At 47.1% G+C, this 23465-nt stretch overlaps 1 protein-coding gene across 3 annotated transcripts in view; it reads left to right on the top strand.

Moving 5' to 3' along the window:
* Nucleotides 1-23465, top strand: part of LOC146810314 (ATP-binding cassette sub-family A member 10-like) — a 1546030-nt gene that overhangs the window by 712695 nt on the left and 809870 nt on the right. For all 3 annotated transcript variants that reach the window (XM_085617307.1, XM_085617308.1, XM_085617306.1), the window contains one exon: nucleotides 18792-18930. In XM_085617307.1, the coding sequence (XP_085473433.1) occupies nucleotides 18792-18930 (139 nt within the window). The remainder of the gene's footprint in view (nucleotides 1-18791; nucleotides 18931-23465) is intronic.

Genomic DNA, 23465 nt, shown 5'->3' with positions numbered 1-23465 from the left:
CGATCACTATAGTTGGGGGTGCTGTAGGGCCTAGTGATACGGGCCGTATTCACACGTGTACTTCCCATACACGCGTGAGTACGTGCCGATCACTATAGTTGGGGGTACCGTAGGTCCTAGTGATACGGCATGTACTCACGCGTGTACGGCCCGTACACGCGTGAGTACGTGCCGATCACTATAGTTGGGGGTACCGTAGGGCCTAGACTATACGGCATGTACTCACGCGTGTACGGCCCGTACACACGTGAGTACGTGCCTATCACTATAGTTGGGGGTGCCGTAGGGCCTAGTGATATGGGCCGTACTCACGCGTGTACGGGCCGTACATGCGTGAGTACGTGCCTATCACTATAGTTGGGGGTACCGTAGGGACTAGTGATACGGCACGTACTCACGCGTGTACGGCCCGTACACGCGTGAGTATGTACCGATCACTATAGTTGGGGGTACCGTAGGGCCTAGTGATACGGCACGTACTCACGCGTGAGTACGTGCCGTATCACTCGGACCTACAGTAACACAACTATAGTGATAGGCATGTACTCACGTGTGTACGGCAGGTACTCACGCGTGAGTACGGGCTGTACACACGCCCTCAGAGCGTGTGTACTGCGTTTCACAGCTTACACTGGTGATAGGAGGCGCACACGATAGGAACGGAGGTGTCAGACTCGCACAAGGCTGGACATCAAGTCATTGTCAGTGCAGTCCTTCATGTGCAGGGCCTAGTTGTGTCAGGCAGTGATGTGGCACATGTCTCCTCATGTTGTGGCACAATAGATGTGTGATGAGCTGTTTACACATGTCATGTGGGATGGGGCACTACGTGGCACACTTCCCCTTCACACTTTGCACATGTGTGCATGTACAACACACGTGTCAAGCACTGCATCACTGGTATGGCACAGTCAGCAACACCCGCAACTGTCCCCTGGTGCCAGGTGCACGCATAATTACACCTGACATGTGACTACCAGCGTGCCACGATGTGACTATGTCGTGTGTGTCATGTGTTCCCATGAGCTTTCCGTTGGTGTTCCGTCAACTCCATCTGCTATTGCAGCATCCAACATGTGTCTGTGTGCATATGTGCATGACACACATATACGCACACCATGCCACATGTGGACTCACACGTTACATGTGTCATGATGGTTCGAAGATGACTTCCTGACATGAGGCAATATCTGCGTTCTCTCAATGTCTGTGTCATCAGTTTTTGACATGTACCCCTTCATGGAAATGTGTGTTATCTGTCCTTTTTCAGATGGCATGTGACCTGTGCATCTAGATTCCCGCCAGCTGTCTGTATGAGATGACATCCTTCAAATGCTGATATATGGATGTCTGTCACTCATGTAATGTGTCTGGCTTGTCACTTACACTGGCCCACAGCTATTTTAATGGCATGTCACATCAACATTGCCATGCAACTATTGTGGCTGGCTCTTCGTAGGAGTATCACCTGGCTGGCCTACGCGTCCTGGATGTATTGCACAACACAGACTCTGTATTAAGCAGATGTGTATTAGCTGTTGAACATGTGCTCACCTCAGTGACATTGGTGTGGTAATGTACTCACTCTTCGTTATTCCTTCCAAATCTCTGCAGGGCACCGCCTCTCCCCAGACGAATGCCAGACCTGGATGCCATGCGTGAACATGACTGCATACGCAGATACCGCTTCTCGCAAGAGTTGATAGAGGACTTCACCCGCCGGCTTGCACCACACCTCCAACCACAACACAGGTATCCTACAGCTCTGACCCCCAAGATGAAGGTGATGGCAGCCCTACATTTTTTTGCCACCGGCACGTTTCAATTGACCATAGCTGATGTCGGTGGCATGTCCCAGACAATGTTCAGCCGTGTCCTGCATGATGTTTTAGAAGCCATGTTGGAGCACCTGGATGAATTCATCCATTTTCCCACTCGTGAGCAGTTGACAGGTGTCAAGGGTGAGTTCTATGCCCTGGGAGGGATGCCTCATGTAATTGGGGCCATTGATGGGACACATGTGGCTTTGGTACCACCACAGGCACAGGAGATAGCCTATAGAAACAGAAAACATTACCACTCCATTAATGCCCTTGTGGTGTGTCTTGCTAACATGCTGATTTCCCATGTCTGTTCCCGTTTTCCAGGGTCCGCACACGATGCATACATCATGAGGCGTAGCAGGGTGCCAGAAATGATGCTGCAGCTGCACGCGGAACGAGTTGGTGGGTATACTCTGTTAGTCCTGTGTTTTGCGCTATCTTTGTATCTTACGGCATCTCCTGACCCACTTCTTCACATGATGTTTCCATGTAGGGGACTCTGGCTGTCCCAACATGCCATGGCGGATGACGCCTCTCCGCAACCCCAGAACAGCCGCAGAACACCGGTAGAACGACACCCATGGGCAGACGAGGCGCGTGATTGAGAGGACGTTTGGACTCCTGAAGAGCAGATTCTGGTGCCTCCACAAGACCGGCGGCGCCCTCCCATATGCCCCGGTGAAGGTCTGCAAAATCTTCATTATGTGCTGCATGCTGCACAACATGGCAGTGGAGAAGGCCGTGCCACTCATCCTTGATCCGGATGAGCAGGATCATCAACCCGTGGAGGATGAAGGGCTCGGGCACGGGGCAAGTGAGAATGAGGATGAGGACATCCGGAGTCAGCTTATCCGCAACTTCTTCTCATGATGGTGAGTCCCTGTGTCTGAGTGTGCACGCTTTGAGCCTTGTGTGGCATGTGTTGCAATGTGTGTGTCGAGCTGACTATGTGCTAAGTGACTTGAAGGTGTGTTCTGATGTGTCATTCAAGTGATGATGTCATTCCACACATTTTAGCTGGGACACTATATTTATTAAGGGCATGGTGACAACATCATTCCTGTAGAGTACATGTACATGTCTGTGGATTACTAGCGCTGACTTGTTGTGTTTCTGCCCTCCCCAGGTTCTTGCGGCTGTCGTCTGCTCATGTCATCATTGCCCTCCTGCTATTCCTCATGAGTATTGCAACGTGTGCTGCATCAGAGTTACATGCACAGACATGGTGAAAAGTCATTTGGGGTAAGGAGTGCAGCAAGGCATTTTGTGGGTGGTACGTGTTTGTGATATGTGGGGACTGCTCCTGTGCATGTTGTGTTACCATGCATACATGTCGACTCACCATGGGCCACATGAAGTGTTGCATGGCTCCCATGAATTGATAGTCACCCTTCCTGACAGTCATCTGTAATGGTTTGTGGATTCTGATGAAGGCATCAATGTGTGTATAACGTCCCTCAGAAACATACGGGATGCTAATGGTGGACATAGTGCGGGACATCCCCATATGAGGCTCAATGGGGAATTGTAGACTCTCCGTGTGCAGCAAGGGGTGTTAGGCTCAACCCCTTCACTTGTGTGCCAGCTCAGTAGGATTTACCACATCTGTGTGTTGAAGGGGGTGTCCAGTGTAGGTCACACATGGTCAGCCAAATGACCCGTGAGTCTGTTCCAATTGATGCATTTCCCTTAGTGTGAGGCTGAGTAATAAAGGTGTTCGTCACACTCCAAGGTGCCTCATCTCTGTCAATGCAGGTCTCTTGCCACTTTGCATGCGGCACATCTGGCATAGTTGTGGAAGATTATGCATAGGAGTCCATGTGTCGTTTAGCAACATGCATGCAGTTGCTCATGGATTAGGCTCCCTATTGGGCATGAAGTACATGGTCGTGTATATTTTTGGGCATGTTGGTCCACACAATGGGCCATCAACAGCTGCTGAGGGTGTGTCTCCTGTGCGCAGGTCGGCCTTCAGTTTCCTGATCCGGTGTCATGCTTCTTTGGTGATTGTGCATGCATTGTCTCTGGGTGTGCCATGTGACACTGGACACTCCTTACTTTACACACGCGCCTGTTGCAGTTGTCCTTCTGACATCCTAGTCTTTGTGTGCCAATTCTGGCATTTTGCAAGGAGATGCCGCCTGCTGCTGTGGCCCCTGCAGCAAGGGCCCACAGAGTATCCAGATTTGGCTACACACACGCCTCCAAGATGCTCCTCACTTCCTCCCTCCACCCATTCATTTGGCTGTCCTCAGCTTGTCTATGCCACTGTTGCCGCCACGCGGTGCCAAAGGCTGGACCATCAGCACATGCAAGGTGCACATTGCACCACCATCCTGTTCTTGCATAACCCACATCACACTACAGTCTGATGTAGCAGCCACACTCCGAGCTATGTCCATCCGCATATCTAACACCTGCTGTCAGACATACCCTGGGCACACACACAACACCTTTGCATGCTGAGTGTGCAACTCAAACTGCCTACACTGCGCTGCCCTGCCTTCCAGGCCCTGTCACACCAACCAGGTCTGTAGCCCAGCAAGGGCATGGGAGTGGGACTCAAGGCTTCAGCATGTAGTATGGTGTCATCGTCTGGGACATGGCACAGGTATCATCTCTCAGCATGTCAATCTACAGAGTGTCCAGGACCCCCCTCTCCACCATCACATGCGCACAGCAGCTCATCATCAGCTCGTATGCCATTGACAGCCAGGTGCTCCTCACCCTCAACAAAGACACAGACATTGGCAGCTCCATCATTCAAGTATGCATGAGATCCATTGATGAATGGCTGAACACGAGCCACCTGAGGCTGGACTTGTACAGGACTGAGGTGATCACCTGAGGATTGTCCCCTTCCAGCTGGGTCAAGTGCTTGTGTCCCACCCGCAAGAGCCCTGCACAAGCACCCAGTGGCCACACACACAAGATGGTGTGCATCATGTTTGGCTAGCTCACATTTGCCATGCTAGTCCACAGCATCTGTACCTCATGCTGCAATGCCCTCTGCATTATGCACATGATCCACAGATAGATCCACTCAGACCATCCCCCAGGTCCATGACAACATCCGTGTCAAATACTGCCCTGCCCTCTACGGAGCAAGTACATCCAAACTCCCAGGAAACTTGTCCACATCCAGGGTGCATCTGCACACCTCCGCTTCAACACCCTGCGCCCCAGCCACCTCACCGTCCACCATAGATAGCTGCAATGGATCACTGTCTGCTGCAGGATGACCTCCACACTCCCCACCCACACTCAGGAGGCACTCCACAACCCCGACCCCAAACCAACCTTGTACGTCTGTCATCCTAGATCCCGTTGGGCCATCTCCGTGCATCCAACCTTGCCCTGGCCACCGTTCTTCACATCCACCGTACTCCAGCATGCAGGACATTGTTCTCCCACCTGGCCACACATACCTGGGACTCCCTCCCCGGGAACCTCCACATGAGCCATGTCCTCTACGCCTTGATGATAATCTCCCAAATAGGTCTGTCCGCACAGTTTAGCAAGCCCCCCTCAGCAGCCGGAGGCCATCACAGGTGAGTGTTGTGCTCCATGCCTACATTGAATGATACCTTGTGACCCATGTGTGTCCTGTACCAGACTCTGATCCCAGGGTATGGATGGCTGGAGTTAGTTCAACACTCAGGCATAGTTTGACATTTCCACACACATATGTCGTTGAATAATGCAAATGACAGGAACGTCTCATGACCAAAGTAATATATTTATTTGCGGTGGGGTACGTGTATTGGTAGATGGAATTAGGTGCTCTACCGGGGGAATAGAATCCAAAGTTCACAGGGGGAGATGGTATCCTTGGCATTGGAAGTCATCAGAGTCCAGAGCACAGTGTTGGTCATCATTGGTCAGACTGTGACCAGCAAGTCCATGTGGCAGAGAATGTCATTGGATGAGGTGCTGCTGTTGCGCCAGAGGGCCAGGTGCCAGGCCAGGTGACCTGGGAGATGTGGATGGCCCGCTGACTCTCACGGTCTTTTCCGTGGACGACCCACCTTCCTCCGGGGTCCCTCAGATGCAGGCCTTGACGATGCTTGGGACGCTCCGTCAGAAGAATCCTCCTCCTCCTCCTCCTCCCTCCCTGTGTCTGGTGCTGGTCTACGCCTGGTGGCACAGGGAGGGTTGCCCATGCTTTGGGCGATCTGACGGAGTGATTGCCTCCATCCGTCCTTGGTGTTGTTGATGACTGGCATGATGCTCGACCTGCAGGTTCTTAATCTCATTGAGGGTCCCCTGCATCTCGGAGAGTCTCGACACGACCTGGTTGATGCCTCTGGTGTCACGCCGGTATGAGTCCAGGATGTTGCGTATGTGTGACATACCGGTGTCCTGAGCTGGCTAGTCAGGTATGCCATATGGGCTGAGGGCATTGGTGTCTGTGTCTCATTTTCACAATGTGTTGTGTGGGGCCCACCCTCCCAGACTCCCGGACATCCAGTCTTGTGTTTGTGGTTGTTGTAGCCTTGGACATGGCCTTGCCTTGATTTGTGAAGGGTACATGGAGACGTTAGTGGCATGAGCGTGGTTTTTGAGTGTGGTTGTGTGCGGTGAGTGCTTGGGGGAAGTTGCGGGCATTTGGTGTATATGTGGGGTGGACCCCATTGCCCCCATGTTACGTAAGTTGTTTGTGTACTCACCAGGCTCTGCGACTCCTTCGACTCCGTGTACTCCCACCGGCGGTAGCAGGGCCATCACCTTCTCCTCCCAGGGATGGTAGTGTACGGGTCTGCGGGGCGGCCCACCTCCAGTGATGTTACTCTGGGCATATTCTTCGTTCATTTTCCTCTTGACCGCCCTGCGCAGATCGTACCACCTGGCTTGGCATTCATGCCTGGTCCTTCGGATGGGCGCAACAGCATTCACCTTATCGACAATCCTCTGCCACATGGCAGATTTTTCAGCTATGCTGGTCTGTCTGACCAATGTTCCAAACAGCTGTGGCTCGACTCTGATGACTTCGTTGACAAGGAGGTCCAGCTCCGCCGTTGTGAACTTTGGATTCTTGTCTGTGGGCATGGTGTGGGGTGTGGGTGTGGGTGTGGATGGTTGTGGGTGTGTGGGTGTGAATGTGACGGTGTGTGTGTGAATGTGAAGTGGGGGATGTTTGTGGAGGAGGTTGTGTGAAGGTGTGTGAGTGAAGGTGTAGTGAAGGTATGAGTAATGTGGAGTTGTTTCTCTGTGGGGTCTGGCAGCAGTGGGTCTGTTGCAAAGGCTCATGGGTTGTGTGTGTGGGCCCTTTTTATTGGTCCATTTTTGGGTGTGGCTGTGTTTGAATTTTGGTGGGTGTGTTATAAGAGGTGGTTGTGATTTGGGGCCTCTGTTTGCCTGTTTGGATGTGCCAGGTCAGTCATTGAGATGTATTTTGTCATGTAGACGTGTTTTGTGGTGTTGTGCGAGTCAAATTGACCCTCCTTGTGCTGTTTTACAGTGTCCTGGTTCTGTAAGAGTCTTTTTCGCGTAGGTACGATCCGTACATACGCGATGCTGGGTGAGGGTGCTGGGGTACGGTGTTGTAGTGCGGCGCGTACATGCGGTGGGGTACGGTGCGTACACGTGCGTGCCTGGGGTATGGCGCGTACATGCGGAGGTACGGCGTGTACATGGGGGTAAGGCGCGTACAAGGGGGGAGGGCGCGTACATGCGGTGGGGGTACGGTGTGTACACGTGCGGCCCTGGGGTACGGCGCGTACTTGCGGAGGTACGGCGCGTACATGTGGGGGTAAGGCGCGTACATGGGGAAGGCGCGTACATGGGGGGGTACGGCACGTACAGGTGCGGGGCTGGGGTACAGTGCAGACAGGGGGTTTAAGACGCGTACATGGGTGGGTACGGCGCGTACATGGGGGGGTACGGCGCCTACAGTTGCGGGGCTGGGGTACAGTGCGGACAGGGTGGTGTACGGTGCTGACATATTTGGGGGTGGGGGCGCTGTACGGCTCGTACACGGGCATAAGTTTACCCGTTTACATGTGTGCTACTGCGTTGGCTCCGTACGGGCCATTTTACGTGAAATTGTTAACCCCGGGCGTAGCACTACGCTTCGCCCACGTAGTGTACGTAGCGCTGCCTGCTTCGCACTTTCCGAAGTAGGCGAAGCAGGGCAGCGCTACGCACACGCCGAGGGCGAAGCGTAGCTGCTTGCCACCCGCCACCCACCTCCCGCCTGCCCTCCTTTTAATAATATAAGCAATGAAAAATAAATTAAAGTAAGTCGACTTACCGTAAGCGCGGCGTCTCCGGGGCTCCCTCTTTCTGTTTCTAATTTCTACTGGCAAATGCGCATGCGCGGACACCCGCGCATGCGCATTTCTCGCGAGAAATGCGCATGCGCGGGCGTCCGCGCATGCGCATTTGTCAGAAGAAATTAGAAACGAAGAAGAGGGAGCCCCGGAGACGCCGCGCTTACGGTAAGTCGCTTTACTTTAATTTATTTTATATTGCTGATATTATTTAAAAGAAGGGCGGGCGGGAGGTGGGTGGCACGTAGTGGGGCTACGCGAAGTGCGTAGTGTGCGTAGATTTGGGCACACTACGTGCTGCTTCACGTAGCCCCACTACGCCCACTACGCCCACCCTTAGAAATTGTGTGTTCGGACGGACGGTCGGGATCGTACTTGCGCGCTCGGACTTGTGTATTACGATTTGCACGTAAAAATGTCCGGCTCACTCTCGTACACTTTTCCCGACGATATTCGGACGTAAATACTTTCCGACGCACTCTCGTAGACTTTCCCCGACGCTATTCGTTGTTATTTTTCACGTACAAATCGTACTTGGCCGTTTGTACGGTACTTGTACGACTCGTACGTAAAAAAATACGGATACGGGTCGTACGCAAATTATTTTTATCGGATCGGAATCGGCACCTAAGTGTTTTTTAGTTCTTTAGCAGGTTGTGGATTTATAGAGGAATAGGGTGAGAAGTAATTTAATTATAATAAATGAATGATTATTTTTTATTTATTAATATTTGAGATTTTTTAGTGTTAATTGTGGATAGTAATTTATTTGTAATTAATTAATAATTGGTTGTTAATTAAAATTAATTAATTGGCAATTAATTATGGTAATTGTGTAATTTGTTTTAGGTGTGGGTTGTGGGGTTTATAGGGGTAAAGGGTGGGAAGTAATTTATTTGTAATTAATTTTTATGATTTGGTAATTAATGTTAATTAATTGATTGAAAATTAATTATGGATATTGTGTAATTAATTTTAGGTGTGGGATGAGGGGTTTATAAAAGTAAAGGGTGGGAAGTAATTTATGCTTAATTAATAATTTGATGTTAATTCATATTAATTAATTTATTGTACATTCATTATGGAAATTGTGCAATTAATTTAGGTAGGTGGTGTGGGGTTTATAAGGGTAAAGGGTGGAAAGTAATACATGTTTAATTAATTAATAATTAGTTGATCATTAATATTAATTATTTAATTGATATTTAATTAGGGTATTTGTTTATTTTTTTGTGTGTGGATTTTAATGTTATAGGGGTACAGTGTGGGAAGTAAATACATTTTACTTACTTTATAATTAGTTGTTAAGTAGTATTAGTTTTTTAATTGAAAATAAGTTTTAATTGTGTAAAAAAAAAATCTACCTTTGAATTTTAGCTGTTCATTGTGGGGATAATAGAGGTAAAGTGTGGGAAGTCAATTAATTAATTTTATTATCTGCTTGGCTCTAAATGTAACAAAATGTTTTTGAATAACAACTTTATTTCGCTGCACAAACGAAAATAGTATGTTTACTATGTCTATGAAGTTGACAGGAAATGAACTCTGTTACTTTAAAAGTATGCATTTGCACTTTGAACCTTGCCCGTAAACAAGGAGTGACTGAAACTCCGAAACGCGTAGGGACTTTTGTTGCCTAAAATAAATACGTCTTTTTTCATTGAGGCCACGACACCAGTGAGTTTTCTTTTGCAAATGGGACACGGGACTTTGTGTGATATAATCTATATCACACACACATATATAGTATAGGGAGTCGATATTTATACATTCTATATTTTTTACATCGATATTCAGTCAGTGAACCTTGTGAAAGCTTTTTAAGCTGAGGTAAACTGGGACGCATGATTTGGACGATGTATAGCTGTATTTTTAACATGCTGCTTTTACGTTTTATCACAGGGTTAGGTGGAATAATGATGAGACAATAGAAAATGAGGGATAAATAAATAGGATTTGTAACGAGCACAATGGGATATAAATATATTGATTATATAACAGTTCCAAAATATAAGTCACATCGTTGCTCTGGTTTAAACTTTACAGCTACCCCTGAGGAAGGGCTGTTTGTGAGCCCGAAATGCATTGTGTATACTTTTTGATCAAGGCTTCCTGGGACTGTGGAACCACATGTGCTGGTGAATACGGCCTGGAGTGGAATGTCACCAGCATTTGAAAAATATGGGATTCACATTGTTTTAACTGGAAAAATGAAAAACATTGTGATTAAATTGCGGAATAGAATACGGACAAACAAAGAAATAAAAAATAAAAAATTGATCATTTGAGAAATAGAGGTTTGTCTGCTGTGCGACGTGGGTGGAACATATTTACGCTCCACTTATTTTGAATTCTTCATCAGTGTGCTGTTGGAGTAAAGCACAAACAAGTATGCACGCAATATCTTTGCCAAAGGAGCATCCCCTAAATGAATCTATGACAAAATGGTGTGTATTCCATCACTTTTATGAAGACATTTAAATGCCCTTGCCAAACCTTAAACTCCCCTTTTATTACATGTAAATCACCCCTAAGGTAGGCCCTAGGTACACCCATAGGGCAGGTTGCTATGTAATGGAAAGGTAGGACATGTGCTTTTAGGTTTTACATGCCCTGGTAGTGGAGTTTCCTGCTCTTAGCCATTTGGTGTCCTGTCTCTGATCACTTGTCTGGCATGGATGACAGCTGAGCTTTGGGTATTCCCTCTAAAAAGCCACACACAATGGGAGCTTAGATGTGACTTGATGAACCATCCTGTGAGGATGGGAGGGAGGAACTGGGCACAGCATCACACTTACACCTGAATAGGCTGTGTCCTGTCCCCACAGAAAGGGCTGCATACCCCCCTGTAGTAAGTCAGGAGCCAGGGCTAGAAGGAAGGAACTCCATGCACTTTAAAGAACCTTCTTTGATGTGTACCCCACTTCAAAGGCACAACTAGGTATAAGCACTGGACCTCTGACACCACCACTCCAGTACACTTCTGGAGCTGTAAACACTCTGCCAGAAAGAAGAACGGCTGTGCTGAAAAACTGCCATACTGCTGCTCTGGAAATACTGCTGCCTTGCTGTGTTGCCCTGCTGCCTGCTGATCTCTCTTGCCTGGGTGGTAAAGACTGGACCTAAAGAACTTGAACCCAGAGTGACTCCAAGGGTTAACTGACTGGGCTCCTGATCTGAAGTCTCAGGGACATAAAACACTTCCAACTACCCTGCTTCTGCACCTGGACCATTGGAAGTGGGCCTAAGGTGCTCGCTTCAGCGGAATTCAAGCATCCTCTGTTGCGAGAACAGAATTGACACATCACTGCTGTTGTGGGAACAGGACTGATTCATCGCCCTCAAACCAGCATAGCGCAGATGGTACCACCACTTTGAAACCAAAGGACCACAGCCACTACTTGGAGAAGATTGATATATCACTTCTACTGCATGGAGAAACTCGGAACATCACCTTTGGAACTGCTGCATCTCGGAACAAGCACACTTATTGCTTCTAAGCGCTATTTTGCATTCTAATCTTATAAATTCTTATCTCAATTTCTACTTATTGGATTTTTGTCATTTTGGCCTTGTTTTATCTTGTTTGTGTCGTGTTTTCACTGTTTCACTGTTTGAAGTGTTGCACACATACTTTATACATTGCCTTTTAAGTTAAGTCTGGCTGCTCTGTGCCAAGCTACCAGGGCGAGCATAGGTTAATTTAGGGGGTCTTTGTAGCTTACCCTGACAAGGATTGGCTGCTATTTTGCCAGGGTGCCCATCCCAGTCAACCAGGAACCCAATTTCTAACACACACCTCAAATCAAAAAGGTCATAAATCTGCAATAAAAAAATCATTGTGCCATCAAATTAATTACATCAACGAACACACAGAGCTCCTAATCTTTTGATGCCCATCATGTCATATCTGTCTAGCAAAAGTACCACTTGGTGCACCATGAACAAAACCTATTGTGAACACAGATGGGACAGTGTAACCAACCATAAAATGCCATGGCCTTGATGGGCTGAACGTCAATACAATGGCAATGCACGGGGAACACTTGAAAGACAATGCCTGAATGGGGCAGACCTGTAGCCCACTCCCTCTCTCTCTCTCTGTACTTATTTATTCTGTACCCTTTTCAGGAATTGATGACAGGGTGCCTTCTATACAGCTAAAGCTATTTGTCGAGGCTGCAACTGCTTTAGCAACTCTGAACTAATGCATTGTTGTAGATGGAAGGTTGTGCTGCTTTCTGATGTCTCTACATAAACCTTCTCTTTTCTGATGTCAGGGTCCAACTCACTTAGGAAGGAAGTAAAGTTGCGTCCACAGTCTATGACGCTGAATGCAAGCATGATGCAAACATACAATTTTCTGCTTTTCACAGAACTATCAAGGTGTAGGTTTGGAGAGGCGCGCCTGTCACAGCTTTCCAGATGTTCTTTGGGAAAGGTTTTACGAAGTCCTAACTATGTCTGTATGCTGGCATTTCCATCGTTGTAAAAGTAGATGGTGTCCAAAACCTACGAAGTATGGTGTTCCATTCCCTTTACCACAAGCGAAATTGATTTAAACCTGCCTTAAACGGGAGTAAGTCTGTAATAATTTCCAGGATTGGAAGGAGTCAGATATGAGTTTATTAAAACCCACAGACTTACTTGTTTGTGAGTGTTCTCACACTTTACAGGTAAACCACGCATTACCATGCCCACTCCCAACCCCTTGTGTGTTATTTACGTCTTCATAATATTACATAGTTGTGAAATTATATTAAGCATGAGTAACAGGGCTTCCAACTGCAAAGAGCATTTTCATGAATTGCCTGGGTTTGGAAACTAAATAATTGACACATTTAAAAAAAAACATACATGCTCAATGACTTTAAGAATACATCTCACCTTCCTTATTCACCAGAGAACACAGTAGCACTAAGAAACCATTATTGGTCGATCATTTCTGCTTTCTGAATCACAGAAAAACGTATTTTATTTATTAGTAACTTGAGGTGCTTTGCAAGAATATTTTTTCTTTGCGGAATTCAATGCAGAAGTGAATTAAAGACACAAGGATGAGATGGGTAGGAGCAGAAGTGGTGCAAATGCATTTGGGAGAGTTCTTGACTGCACTCTGTGGGGTATATTCTCAAGAACGGGTGAAAACCATCGCAAAAGTTACTAAACGCAACCTCCAACATCGCAGTCTTTCGTGGGAAATTTACGCTGTGTTAACAAGGCATTCTCAACACGGCAGCACCATGCGATATTCCCCAGATAACTCATCAACTGAACACATAAAAATCAACGCCACACCGCAAAAATGCAAAATGCAAATGCACAAAAAGCTGCGATGAGGCCAAGCGTGATATAAAAATCTGCGAAAACCAGCTACAGGCCTGCAATACACACGTGTCAGACGGGAAAAATCACCATAAAAGTAAAAAAAAAACCACAAACCAATGCTAAACAACAGCCAAGAACAATGGATGTTGCCGGAGCAAGTACGGATAAGAACCAGAACCCCACAAGCCCCCCGGAGGACCTGCCTGGGACCTTGGGTCAGGGAAGGGCAACGACAAGAAGAGTAGGAAGAAGCGCTTCAGTCTGCAGGAAAACAGGATCCTGATAACTGAGGTGGTCGAACGCCCTCAACAACTGTTTGTCATCTCCCCAGTATCATTGGCAGCTAAAAATGGACTATGGCAGTCCATCATGGACAAGGTGAATGCACCCAGAATGCTGAAGAGGACAATGGATAAGTTCAAGAGGGGCTGGAATGATGTCAAGCGAAAAAACACGCTGAAACTCGCCAACAACCGGAAGGCAGAAATGCTGACTGGAGGTGGCAGTCCAGCGCCATAGGAGGAGCTGGACGAGATGGAGGAAATGGTGTCCACAGTCATCAGTGGGGAGACAGTGGCTGGAGTTGGGGGACCGGACACTGCTCAACAGGACCGGACACAACAGCAACAGGGTGAGTAACGAACAGGGACTGTGGGGACGGGGGGAGATGGGCACAATGGCACACATGCACAAGTAAGCACAGCACATCTTCAGACAAACCATGCCCCAGACCCCCAACTCCCACCAAGGCAACAAGGAACCCAAGCATGTCAGCACAGTACAAGTACAGAAGTTAAAGGCACAATGCATGAAAGGGATAAGGGGCAGCAAAACAGAGCAGCAGGGGCCACCCCCCCAATGCAGCACACACACATAAAATACAGAGCACATCAACACTGACAACAAAGTGGCACAAACCGCAACATGCCTACAACAGAACACAGGACACAACTGGCGCATACTGGGAGTAGACACTGGCCAATCACAAGTGGCATTGCAGGAAAATGTGAGTTGACAATGTACAACTCCAAACACACATCTGTAAAGTTGTCAAAATGTCCTCTGTCCCATAGCAATCAGGCAGCTCCTCCAAAACAGTCACGATGTACACAGTCATGCAGTCAGTATGTGAACATGTACAATCCGACAACACACATGTGAACACATTGTTAAACTGCATCTCCCCTTCATATTGTAGAGGGACAATCAACACCTCCTTCAGAGCAGTCCCAACTTCTCTTCTCTGATGATGAAGAGGACCACCACAGCTTCGACTCCGACGCCCTCCAACAGGTCGGGGAGAGCCTCCGCAGCCCACTTCCAGGTGCAGGGCAGCCCAGCTGCTACGAGGAGAATCCACCCCTGCACAGACCACACAGCAGGCAGCACCCACCACCATGGCTGCCTCCCAGGACCCCCCGACCAACACATGGCCTTCCAACGCCGTGTGCTGGTATGCCAGGAGCAGCTGGCTGAACAGGTGCGGGAGGGCTTTGACCGCATGGCAGACAACCTAGATGCCATACGTGGGTGTCTAAGTCCCATCAGGGACCACTCACAGTCCCTAATGGACACCCACAGTCCGCTCCATGCTCTCCAATGAACCATGGCTGACATCGCCAGAGTCCTGACTCTGTGACAGGAACGACTGTCTAGTCAGAGTGGCTCCAGTGATCTCGCCTGGGAGTAGGGACTCATGCGAAGGCTCATGGAGAACATGGAGCGGGCCAATGCGGAAAGAGTGGCTGCCACGGCTGCACACCAGCGAGAGGTAGCTGTGTTGCACAATGACCTCAAAACCATTCTCATGGAATTGCTGCCACAAGGCCTTGCATAGATGCATGCTGCTGCTACCACTACATCCACATCTCTGGTCCCTGAGGTGTCACTGCCACACAGTGCTGGAGAAAGGCCAGCACCACCCACACATGAGGCACATGAGTCAGCAAAGGACGAAGATGCTGAGGATTCTGCCCTCGTGGTATAAAGGACGCAGCAGCATTCATCACAGCCATAGGTCTGGCTTCAGCTTGGTACTGCCCTCTGCATCATCAGCTTCCACTCTCCCCCGATGCACTCTGCGACAATCACCATGTACCCCGAAATGGACTGCCATATGCTGTTTGATCGCCAATGACACAGCTAACAGACTGCGAACTGCACTCTTCCCCTCCCTTTGAACTTGTCATTCCCTGAAGGACTCTGGCTAACCCTCCACGGGCAAACATTGTACAGTGGGCTTGGCATGGCCCTGTACTTCTCCAGATGCAAGACTCCACTGAATGTGCATTAAACATTCCGAATCACACAGATGTGTCATGTCTATGGTCTTTTAAGTGTGGTAGTATGGACGAATGTTGGGTCAGTGTATTCCTCTGACGTCCATGTGGCTCATGTCATTGGACTCGGGTCACAGGGTGACACATTGCAGAATGTTGTCTGGGTCTGGGTGATGCCGATGCAGCAACAGTGACACACGCATTTGTTACTTCCTTGTCCAGCCCCATACGGAACTACATCCAGAGCACCGAGGTCATTGTTCAAACCTTTACGCTGGACTGGCATATGCCAGGCCAGCCCACTCCTTTTACGCTTACAGGGGGCGGGACAATGCTACATGTACCAGGTCTTTCCTGTTGGGATCTGCTGCTCACAGGTCTAGTTGTCAGCATGCCACAGCCATTCCATCACGGCTGGCATACACCCACACCACACCCATCCAGCACACGCGTCACAGCACATGTGACCCTGCCATTAAAAAGGGCTGGGTGCACTTGCTCGACGCAATTTCCAGCCTCTCTCTGGATGTATCCGTGTGGTGTGCATGTAGGCATGGGGACCCAGGGGCCTAAGACATCACATTCCCCAGGCCCGGAGGTGACATGATGGCATCCGCTCCACGATAGCCACTCATAGAGGGTCCATGTCTCGCGGGGCACAGACTTGGTGGCACCGGATACATTGCGGCCGGCACAGGCAATCCGCCATGGGATGGTGACTTTGGGTGCACTGAGGTAGGGGCACCTTAAGTGCTAAGCGGGTGTGCAGCCAATGGGCGGCGGGAGGGGCTGGGGTGCCTCTGCATGGGTGCGCAGGGGCAGGCATGCTCTGATGGGTGGCGGGAGGGGCTGGGGTGCCTCTGCCTGGGTGCACAGGGGTGGGCAGGCGATGATGTCTTGTGCAATTGTGTGTACTGTGCCATTCATGTATCTGGACTCAGGTTTCAGATGACGGGTCTGTCTCAGATGTGTGTCAGCACTCTCTCTCTCTGCCCCTCTCCTCTTCTCTCTCTCTCTCTCTCTCCCCCTCTCTTCCAGTCTCTCTCTCCCCCTCTGTTCCTCTCTCCCCCACTCTTCTTCTCTCTCTCACTCTCTCTTCCCCTCTCTTCTTCTCTCTCTCCCCCTCTCTTCTTCTCTCTCTCTCTCCCCTCTCTTCTTCCCTCTCACCCCCTCTCTGTCCATCTATCTCTCTCTCCCTCTCTTCATCTCTCTCTTCTTCGCTCTCTCTCTGTCCCTTGATGTGCGCAGGACACACCTTCTCATCATGATTTTTGTCTTGCAGGCTGTGGCCTACAGATTGTCCCGAGGGTAGCCGCCATGTGTCGTCACTTCTGTTCAGTGTTTATTTTAATACATTTTCATTTGTTGCTTCAAAGGTGAATGTGTGATGCTCATTTTTGTGACGACACATGCATGTCACCAGATGTGATTGTGAAACATCATGTGGATTATTTGGTACATATGTAAGTGTAGTTGATGTGGCATGCCTTTGGTCGGGGGTGGTGCCGGGGAGAGGGGTCCTGGGGGTGGTGGCAGTGGGTGTTGTTGGCCTATTGGGGCTCTGGGCTGCATGTTCAGTTGCCCGGGTGCATCTGTTGTTCTTCAGGTGTGGCTCTGGGCTGGGCTCACTTTTGTGGTGAAGGCTGTGGTCCGACTTTGCACCAGGTCTGAGCAGGTATTAGTTTCCTGGTGCTAACGCGCCTTATCGCATGTTTTGTGATCTTATCGCCGATGCGGCTGGTCATTGAGAATGTTGTGGAGTGGTGTTGTCGTGGCTTTTTGCTTGGGAACGCCTACTCTGCATCTCATTAGCGATAGTTGCCGGGGTCATCTGTGGTGATGTTATTTGAGGATGCTATCGCCGGAAAACTGGTGGTATCGGCTGTTAGCACCAGCTTGTGAATAGGGCGATGTATTTTACGCGTCTTTGGCTGCGTTAATGTGCTGTTAACTCGGCGATAGCTCATTGAGAATATGCCCCTGTGTATTTGTATGTTGCTTTACACATTTGCCCATTACTCAACTGCATATATGTTTAATTTGATCAGAAACAGTGTTTTGAATGGTATCAGTGATCTAAAACCCAGCCATCTGGAGTCCAAAGGCAGCTACTTAGGCAATGCAGCACAGCAGTGCTCCTTGAAATCAAGTGATATACAGGTACACACTGTTATTCTTTCACAATTGTACAAAATTCACATGGCCATGATTACCAGCGTCTATTGCCTTTCTCCCCATCAGCCCTGAAAGATAATGAGTGGCCCCAAAATTAGTATGCTGTCTTGTCATCAGATACCCTATGTTTTAAATGAAATGTCCTTGGCTAACCATTTAAAAACTACAGGTTTATTCAATTTTTGAGGCATTTTATTAATTTATTGGCATGTATCAAAAGGGATAAGTGTTGTGTGGGTTAACCATTGGCAGTGCTTTTGACTAGAATTTATAAGGTTCCATGATTGTTTTAAGTTCTGTGAAAATGAATTGCTTCTATTCTCTGGTAACCGGTCATATAGAAGACCACCACACTGTAATGATCAGGTACACTTTGAAGACTCCTATTTTGGTGCAATAGGCCCTTAGTGAGACAAGTTCGGATCACCTCAATATTTGAATATGTAATTTCTTTTCAAATCCTCATTTTCATTCTGTTGGTAAACTCTTCTTTACACCCACAACTACATTTCTCACGTCTCCATGTTTCAGATAGGGTTTAAGTTAGTTTTGAACCAAATTGTTTTAAGCATACATAATGAGACAGATAAGTATACATTTTATGTAAGATTTTGTCAGAGTGAAAATGAAGAAAAGACATTTGTCACTGAGAATAATTTAATTGACTACATTTCATACATGCATTTGTCTTTAAGTTCTTCATTGCTACAACAGTGATCAATGTATGATGAATGTTTCTTAGTCAGCAAGTGGCATTGGATGGTTGAAAAGGAGTCCATTATTCATTGTAAACTTACCTGAAATAAAATGCGATTCATTTCTGGTACTTAATTTACCAGTGAATTTATTCCAATCAAGTATCTGGTTAAACATATGTTCTTGATGCAATATTTCTCATACTGTATTTAATACAGGTCTTGTTACTTGATGAGCCAACTGCTGGCCTTGATCCCTGCTCTCGACATCATGTGTGGACCCTTCTGAAAGAGCGCAAGGCTGGCCGAGTAACCCTATTCAGCACCCAGTTCATGGATGAGGCTGATATCCTGGCAGGTGAGCAATAACTGATTCTTAATCAAAAATGCTTGATACATGTTAAGTGTAAGGGTATTGATGCATACCTGGATAGGAGTCCATCTTCTTGCTGAAGACTTGTCATATGGACAATTGTAGAAGATGCCTGAGTGAGTTACTGGGTGCAAGGGTGGATGAATGTGTGAGTGCTTTGATAAACAACTGAGCACAGTGGTGGGTGTGGCCACCGACATTAGTGTTGCGATACATACACTCACTCGTTGTACCAATTCAGTCATTCAGGCTTTCACTCACACATTTATCTAGCTATACTCTTATAGCTATCAAACCTTGTGTTAATTTTTCCATTCACTTATCCATTCATCCATGCATCCAATTACTTACCTGTTTTTTAATCCGTTTTACATTCACCTATCTCCATGCCCATATCCAAAATCATCAGTTAAGGAGTGAGAACTTAATTTCAAAACAAAAGCAACATATTGGATTTAATTGTATGTTAGTGTCTCTGAATCTGTACATGTGGTTGTGTGTCTGTGCGTGTATATGCATGTGTGGCTCTATAAGTGCATGACCTCTTTTTCAGTGATCATCTGTCTGAGAATGTATGGGTGTATGTATGTGTGTTTGTCATCAAGTATCACTTTATTTGAAGCGAACAATGCAAATCATAGCAGTAAATAAAATCGACTTTTTATTAAGACATAAAAAGTAGACAGAATAATTGGACCAGAACAATCAATATATCTCAAAAACTTGAATTTAAAACACCTGATAAAAATAAAAACCAAGAAATATAAAAACATCCATTTGGTGTGGATAAAAATTGCAATTACAATAAAGCTGGCCGCGCTTGGCTGAAAATCATTGGCAGTAAAAGTGGACGAATAAAATTATGTTGTAGCGTGTTATATTTGGGGCAAATAAAAACAATATGCAAAGTATCCGAGAATGAGGCCAAATGACAGCTGCATATACGGCGGGGAGGGCTTAGTGGGTTTGTTCCATCCTAACAAAAACTATAGGAACAAATGAAGTTGAAAATAAGTCAGAACGTCTAATAAAATTCAATATTATTCATTGATTCGACCATAAAGTAATGGGTTAGTGAGCTCTTAGTCAGCGCCAAGGCTTCACTTTTTTTGATGCACCTTGGCAAAAAATAGACATATGATCCTCAACGTGTCTGCTTTAGTGGTGCAATCTGGGTCAAAGAGAAGATCAGGTCTACCAAGATTTCTAAATGTGCACATAACATAGTTCAACCAAGGTATGCAGTGCCATAGTTCCAAACCTATACAATCCCTTGGAATGCTTCTATTAAAGTTAAGCTCGCTTTTCAACCATACTGAAAGTCACAATAACAATGTGCTGATTTGAATGAGGCTGAAATATAACGCATTCCCAAATCCTCATGAACGATATCTGTAGGGACACTTTGAGGGATTTTCAGTACCCTTCTCAGAAATGTATTTTCTGCCACTTGAATGGATATACGAGGCTTGTGTGCCCAAATTTTGTACCAAAAGCTGACTGTCAGAATACATTTAGCTTTGTAAATTTCAATAGTCAACTTAATGTGGATTCACCCCATACGTCTGTAAAATCACCTATACTATTAGCAACTCTGTGGAAAGGCGGACTGTTGTTATTAAACAAATTGTGAGAATTCAGCTGAGAGTCCACTAGAATACCCTCTACTAATCGGTTGGTTGTTAATCATGTATTTTTGGGTCTTAACATTCTTTGGGTCAACCATCATAGTATGTGATTTGGAAAAATTAAGTTGAAAAAACAATCTAATAAGTGCTGTAATCAATTGAAAGTACCCACAAATCAGAACTGTCTCATGCTCATAAAGCAGAGCTGGCAGTATCAGACCACAGGAGGTAGCCCATAAACCACAGTGAGACTGGGGCAGTACATAATATCAAACAACAATGTCTCAACGTGGAATTCAATGGAAGGACAAGTAATTAAAGATGAGCTGTATGTTACAGTATCAGGGGAATGAATCCATACACAGAGGACAACAGGAGACCAAGTTAGTAGGAAAGACTGTATTTTCAACACATGATGAACATATTGCGTCATATGTACATATCATATAGGTTAAAAAAGCACTGCGTGACACTTAGTGAAAGTGTAACCGAAAAGATACTGTGCACAAGTGCTCGTGCAGTTTGTGACGGCGCAAGTGACACATAAAGTGGTATATACAGCGGTGAAACGGCGCAGCAAAAGAACAATGGTATTTTGAATATGCCAAAATTAGGGCATTTACACAGTAAATGTATGGGAATTCAAAGGACAGTAAAGCAAATGCCCATGTTTGTAAATGCGCCAACAGTAACGCTGTTGAAGTCGACGGCGTTTCGGCCCGTGACAATCAAGGCCATCATCAGGACTGGTTACACATATTTTGAACAGTGTCGCGTGGAAGGGGCGAGCCAGGTGAATCGGCAAGGAGGAGTCAGACGGGTCCGGGGGAGTCCAAATTATTCTAAAAGGACGAGCCGAATGAAACGGCAACGCTGGACCACATAATGTTAGAAGGGTCCGTGGAAATTCAGGTTATTCTAAAAGGACGAGCCGAATGAAACGGCAACGCTGGACCACATAATGTTAGAAGGGTCCGTGGAAATTCAGGGTCAGGAGGGGGACGGAGATCAATCAATAAGGAAGATTTAGCCGAGGCGAGTGAATCACCGAGGAGGGGTCCATTAGGAAGGGCGTGCCGGTACGAATCAGGCAGAGAGATTCGTACCGGCTGATTCGTACCGGCACGCCCTTCCTAACGGACCCCTCCTCGGTGATTCACTCGCCTCGGCTAAATCTTCCTTATTGATTGATCTCCGTCCCCCTCCTGACCCTGAATTTCCACGGACCCTTCTAACATTATGTGGTCCAGCGTTGCCGTTTCATTCGGCTCGTCCTTTTAGAATAACCTGAATTTCCACGGACCCTTCTAACATTATGTGGTCCAGCGTTGCCGTTTCATTCGGCTCGTCCTTTTAGAATAATTTGGACTCCCCCGGACCCGTCTGACTCCTCCTTGCCGATTCACCTGGCTCGCCCCTTCCACGCGACACTGTTCAAAATATGTGTAACCAGTCCTGATGATGGCCTTGATTGTCACGGGCCGAAACGCCGTCGACTTCAACAGCGTTACTGTTGGCGCATTTACAAACATGGGCATTTGCTTTACTGTCCTTTGAATTCCCATACATTTACTGTGTAAATGCCCTAATTTTGGCATATTCAAAATACCATTGTTCTTTTGCTGCGCCGTTTCACCGCTGTATATACCACTTTATGTGTCACTTGCGCCGTCACAAACTGCACGAGCACTTGTGCACAGTATCTTTTCGGTTACACTTTCACTAAGTGTCACGCAGTGCTTTTTTAACCTATATGATATGTACATATGACGCAATATGTTCATCATGTGTTGAAAATACAATCTTTCCTACTAACTTGGTCTCCTGTTGTCCTCTGTGTATGGATTCATTCCCCTGATACTGTAACATACAGCTCATCTTTAATTACTTGTCCTTCCATTGAATTCCACGTTGAGACATTGTTGTTTGATATTACATAAAGCAGAGCTGGCACAGGTCTTCCTCCCACAGTTGGGATATCCTGACACTGGTCCACTAAAAAGATGTCTAGCCGATATATATATAAAATAAAAAGCAGAGGCGCTAAAATAGAGCCTTGGCGGACACCCCTCTTCAGCTTAAAGTGTGGTGTGCACTCTGTGTTTTGTCCAGATCTCACCAAGGTATTAAGCCCCTCGGGCAAGTTGCACAAGAAAGTGACAAGTGCATTCTCTAACCCCATGGACTCCAGCATGGCCCAGAGCCTAGCTCTGTTAATGGTGTCAAAGACTGTGCTGAGGTCCATGAAGACCAGGTGAATAGCTCCCTTTTTGGCTTCTGTGTTTTAGTTATTCAACAGGTTTATGTTCAAATTCTGCTCTATTGCCCCTCTCCCACCCCTAAACCCGTATTGAATATCTGAGAGGATGTTTCTCTTTCCTCTACCCAGGCTGTCAACCCATTCAACACTACTCAGCCAATGATTTTTATTTCCGAATCCACAAGGGATATCAGCTGATAACAGGCCACATTGCCTCTATTCCCTTTTTTAAAGACAGAGACAATCACAGATTTTCGCCGGGACAAAGGAATACGACCTTCAGCCGTGGCATTTAAATGCATTATGATTACAGGGACCCAAAGATCAACACAGGATTTCTTGGGGTGCTTTGTAGCGTGGGGGGAAGTGGCAGGAAGCAACTATTTTCTGGCCCCTCTTCCTTGGGGCAAAACTGTCTGGGAATTAGAGTCCCCACACAAGAAGGCCCGAGCAACAGACGTGGCATCCCGCGCCGTGGGATGTCTCGAGGCACTTCATAGCACAGGGGGCATTGGTGGGATGTGGCAATTTTCTGGCCCCTCCTACTTGGGGCAGAGCAGACTGGGACTTTGAGTCCCCAAACAAGAAGGCCCAGCAACAGAAGTGTCTGTCTTTATCTGCGTATGTCTGTG

This window comes from Triturus cristatus, chromosome 7 (assembly GCF_964204655.1).
Source record: "Triturus cristatus chromosome 7, aTriCri1.1, whole genome shotgun sequence".
Lineage (NCBI taxonomy): Eukaryota > Metazoa > Chordata > Amphibia > Caudata > Salamandridae > Triturus > Triturus cristatus.
This window is presented reverse-complemented; position numbering and strand designations above follow the sequence as displayed.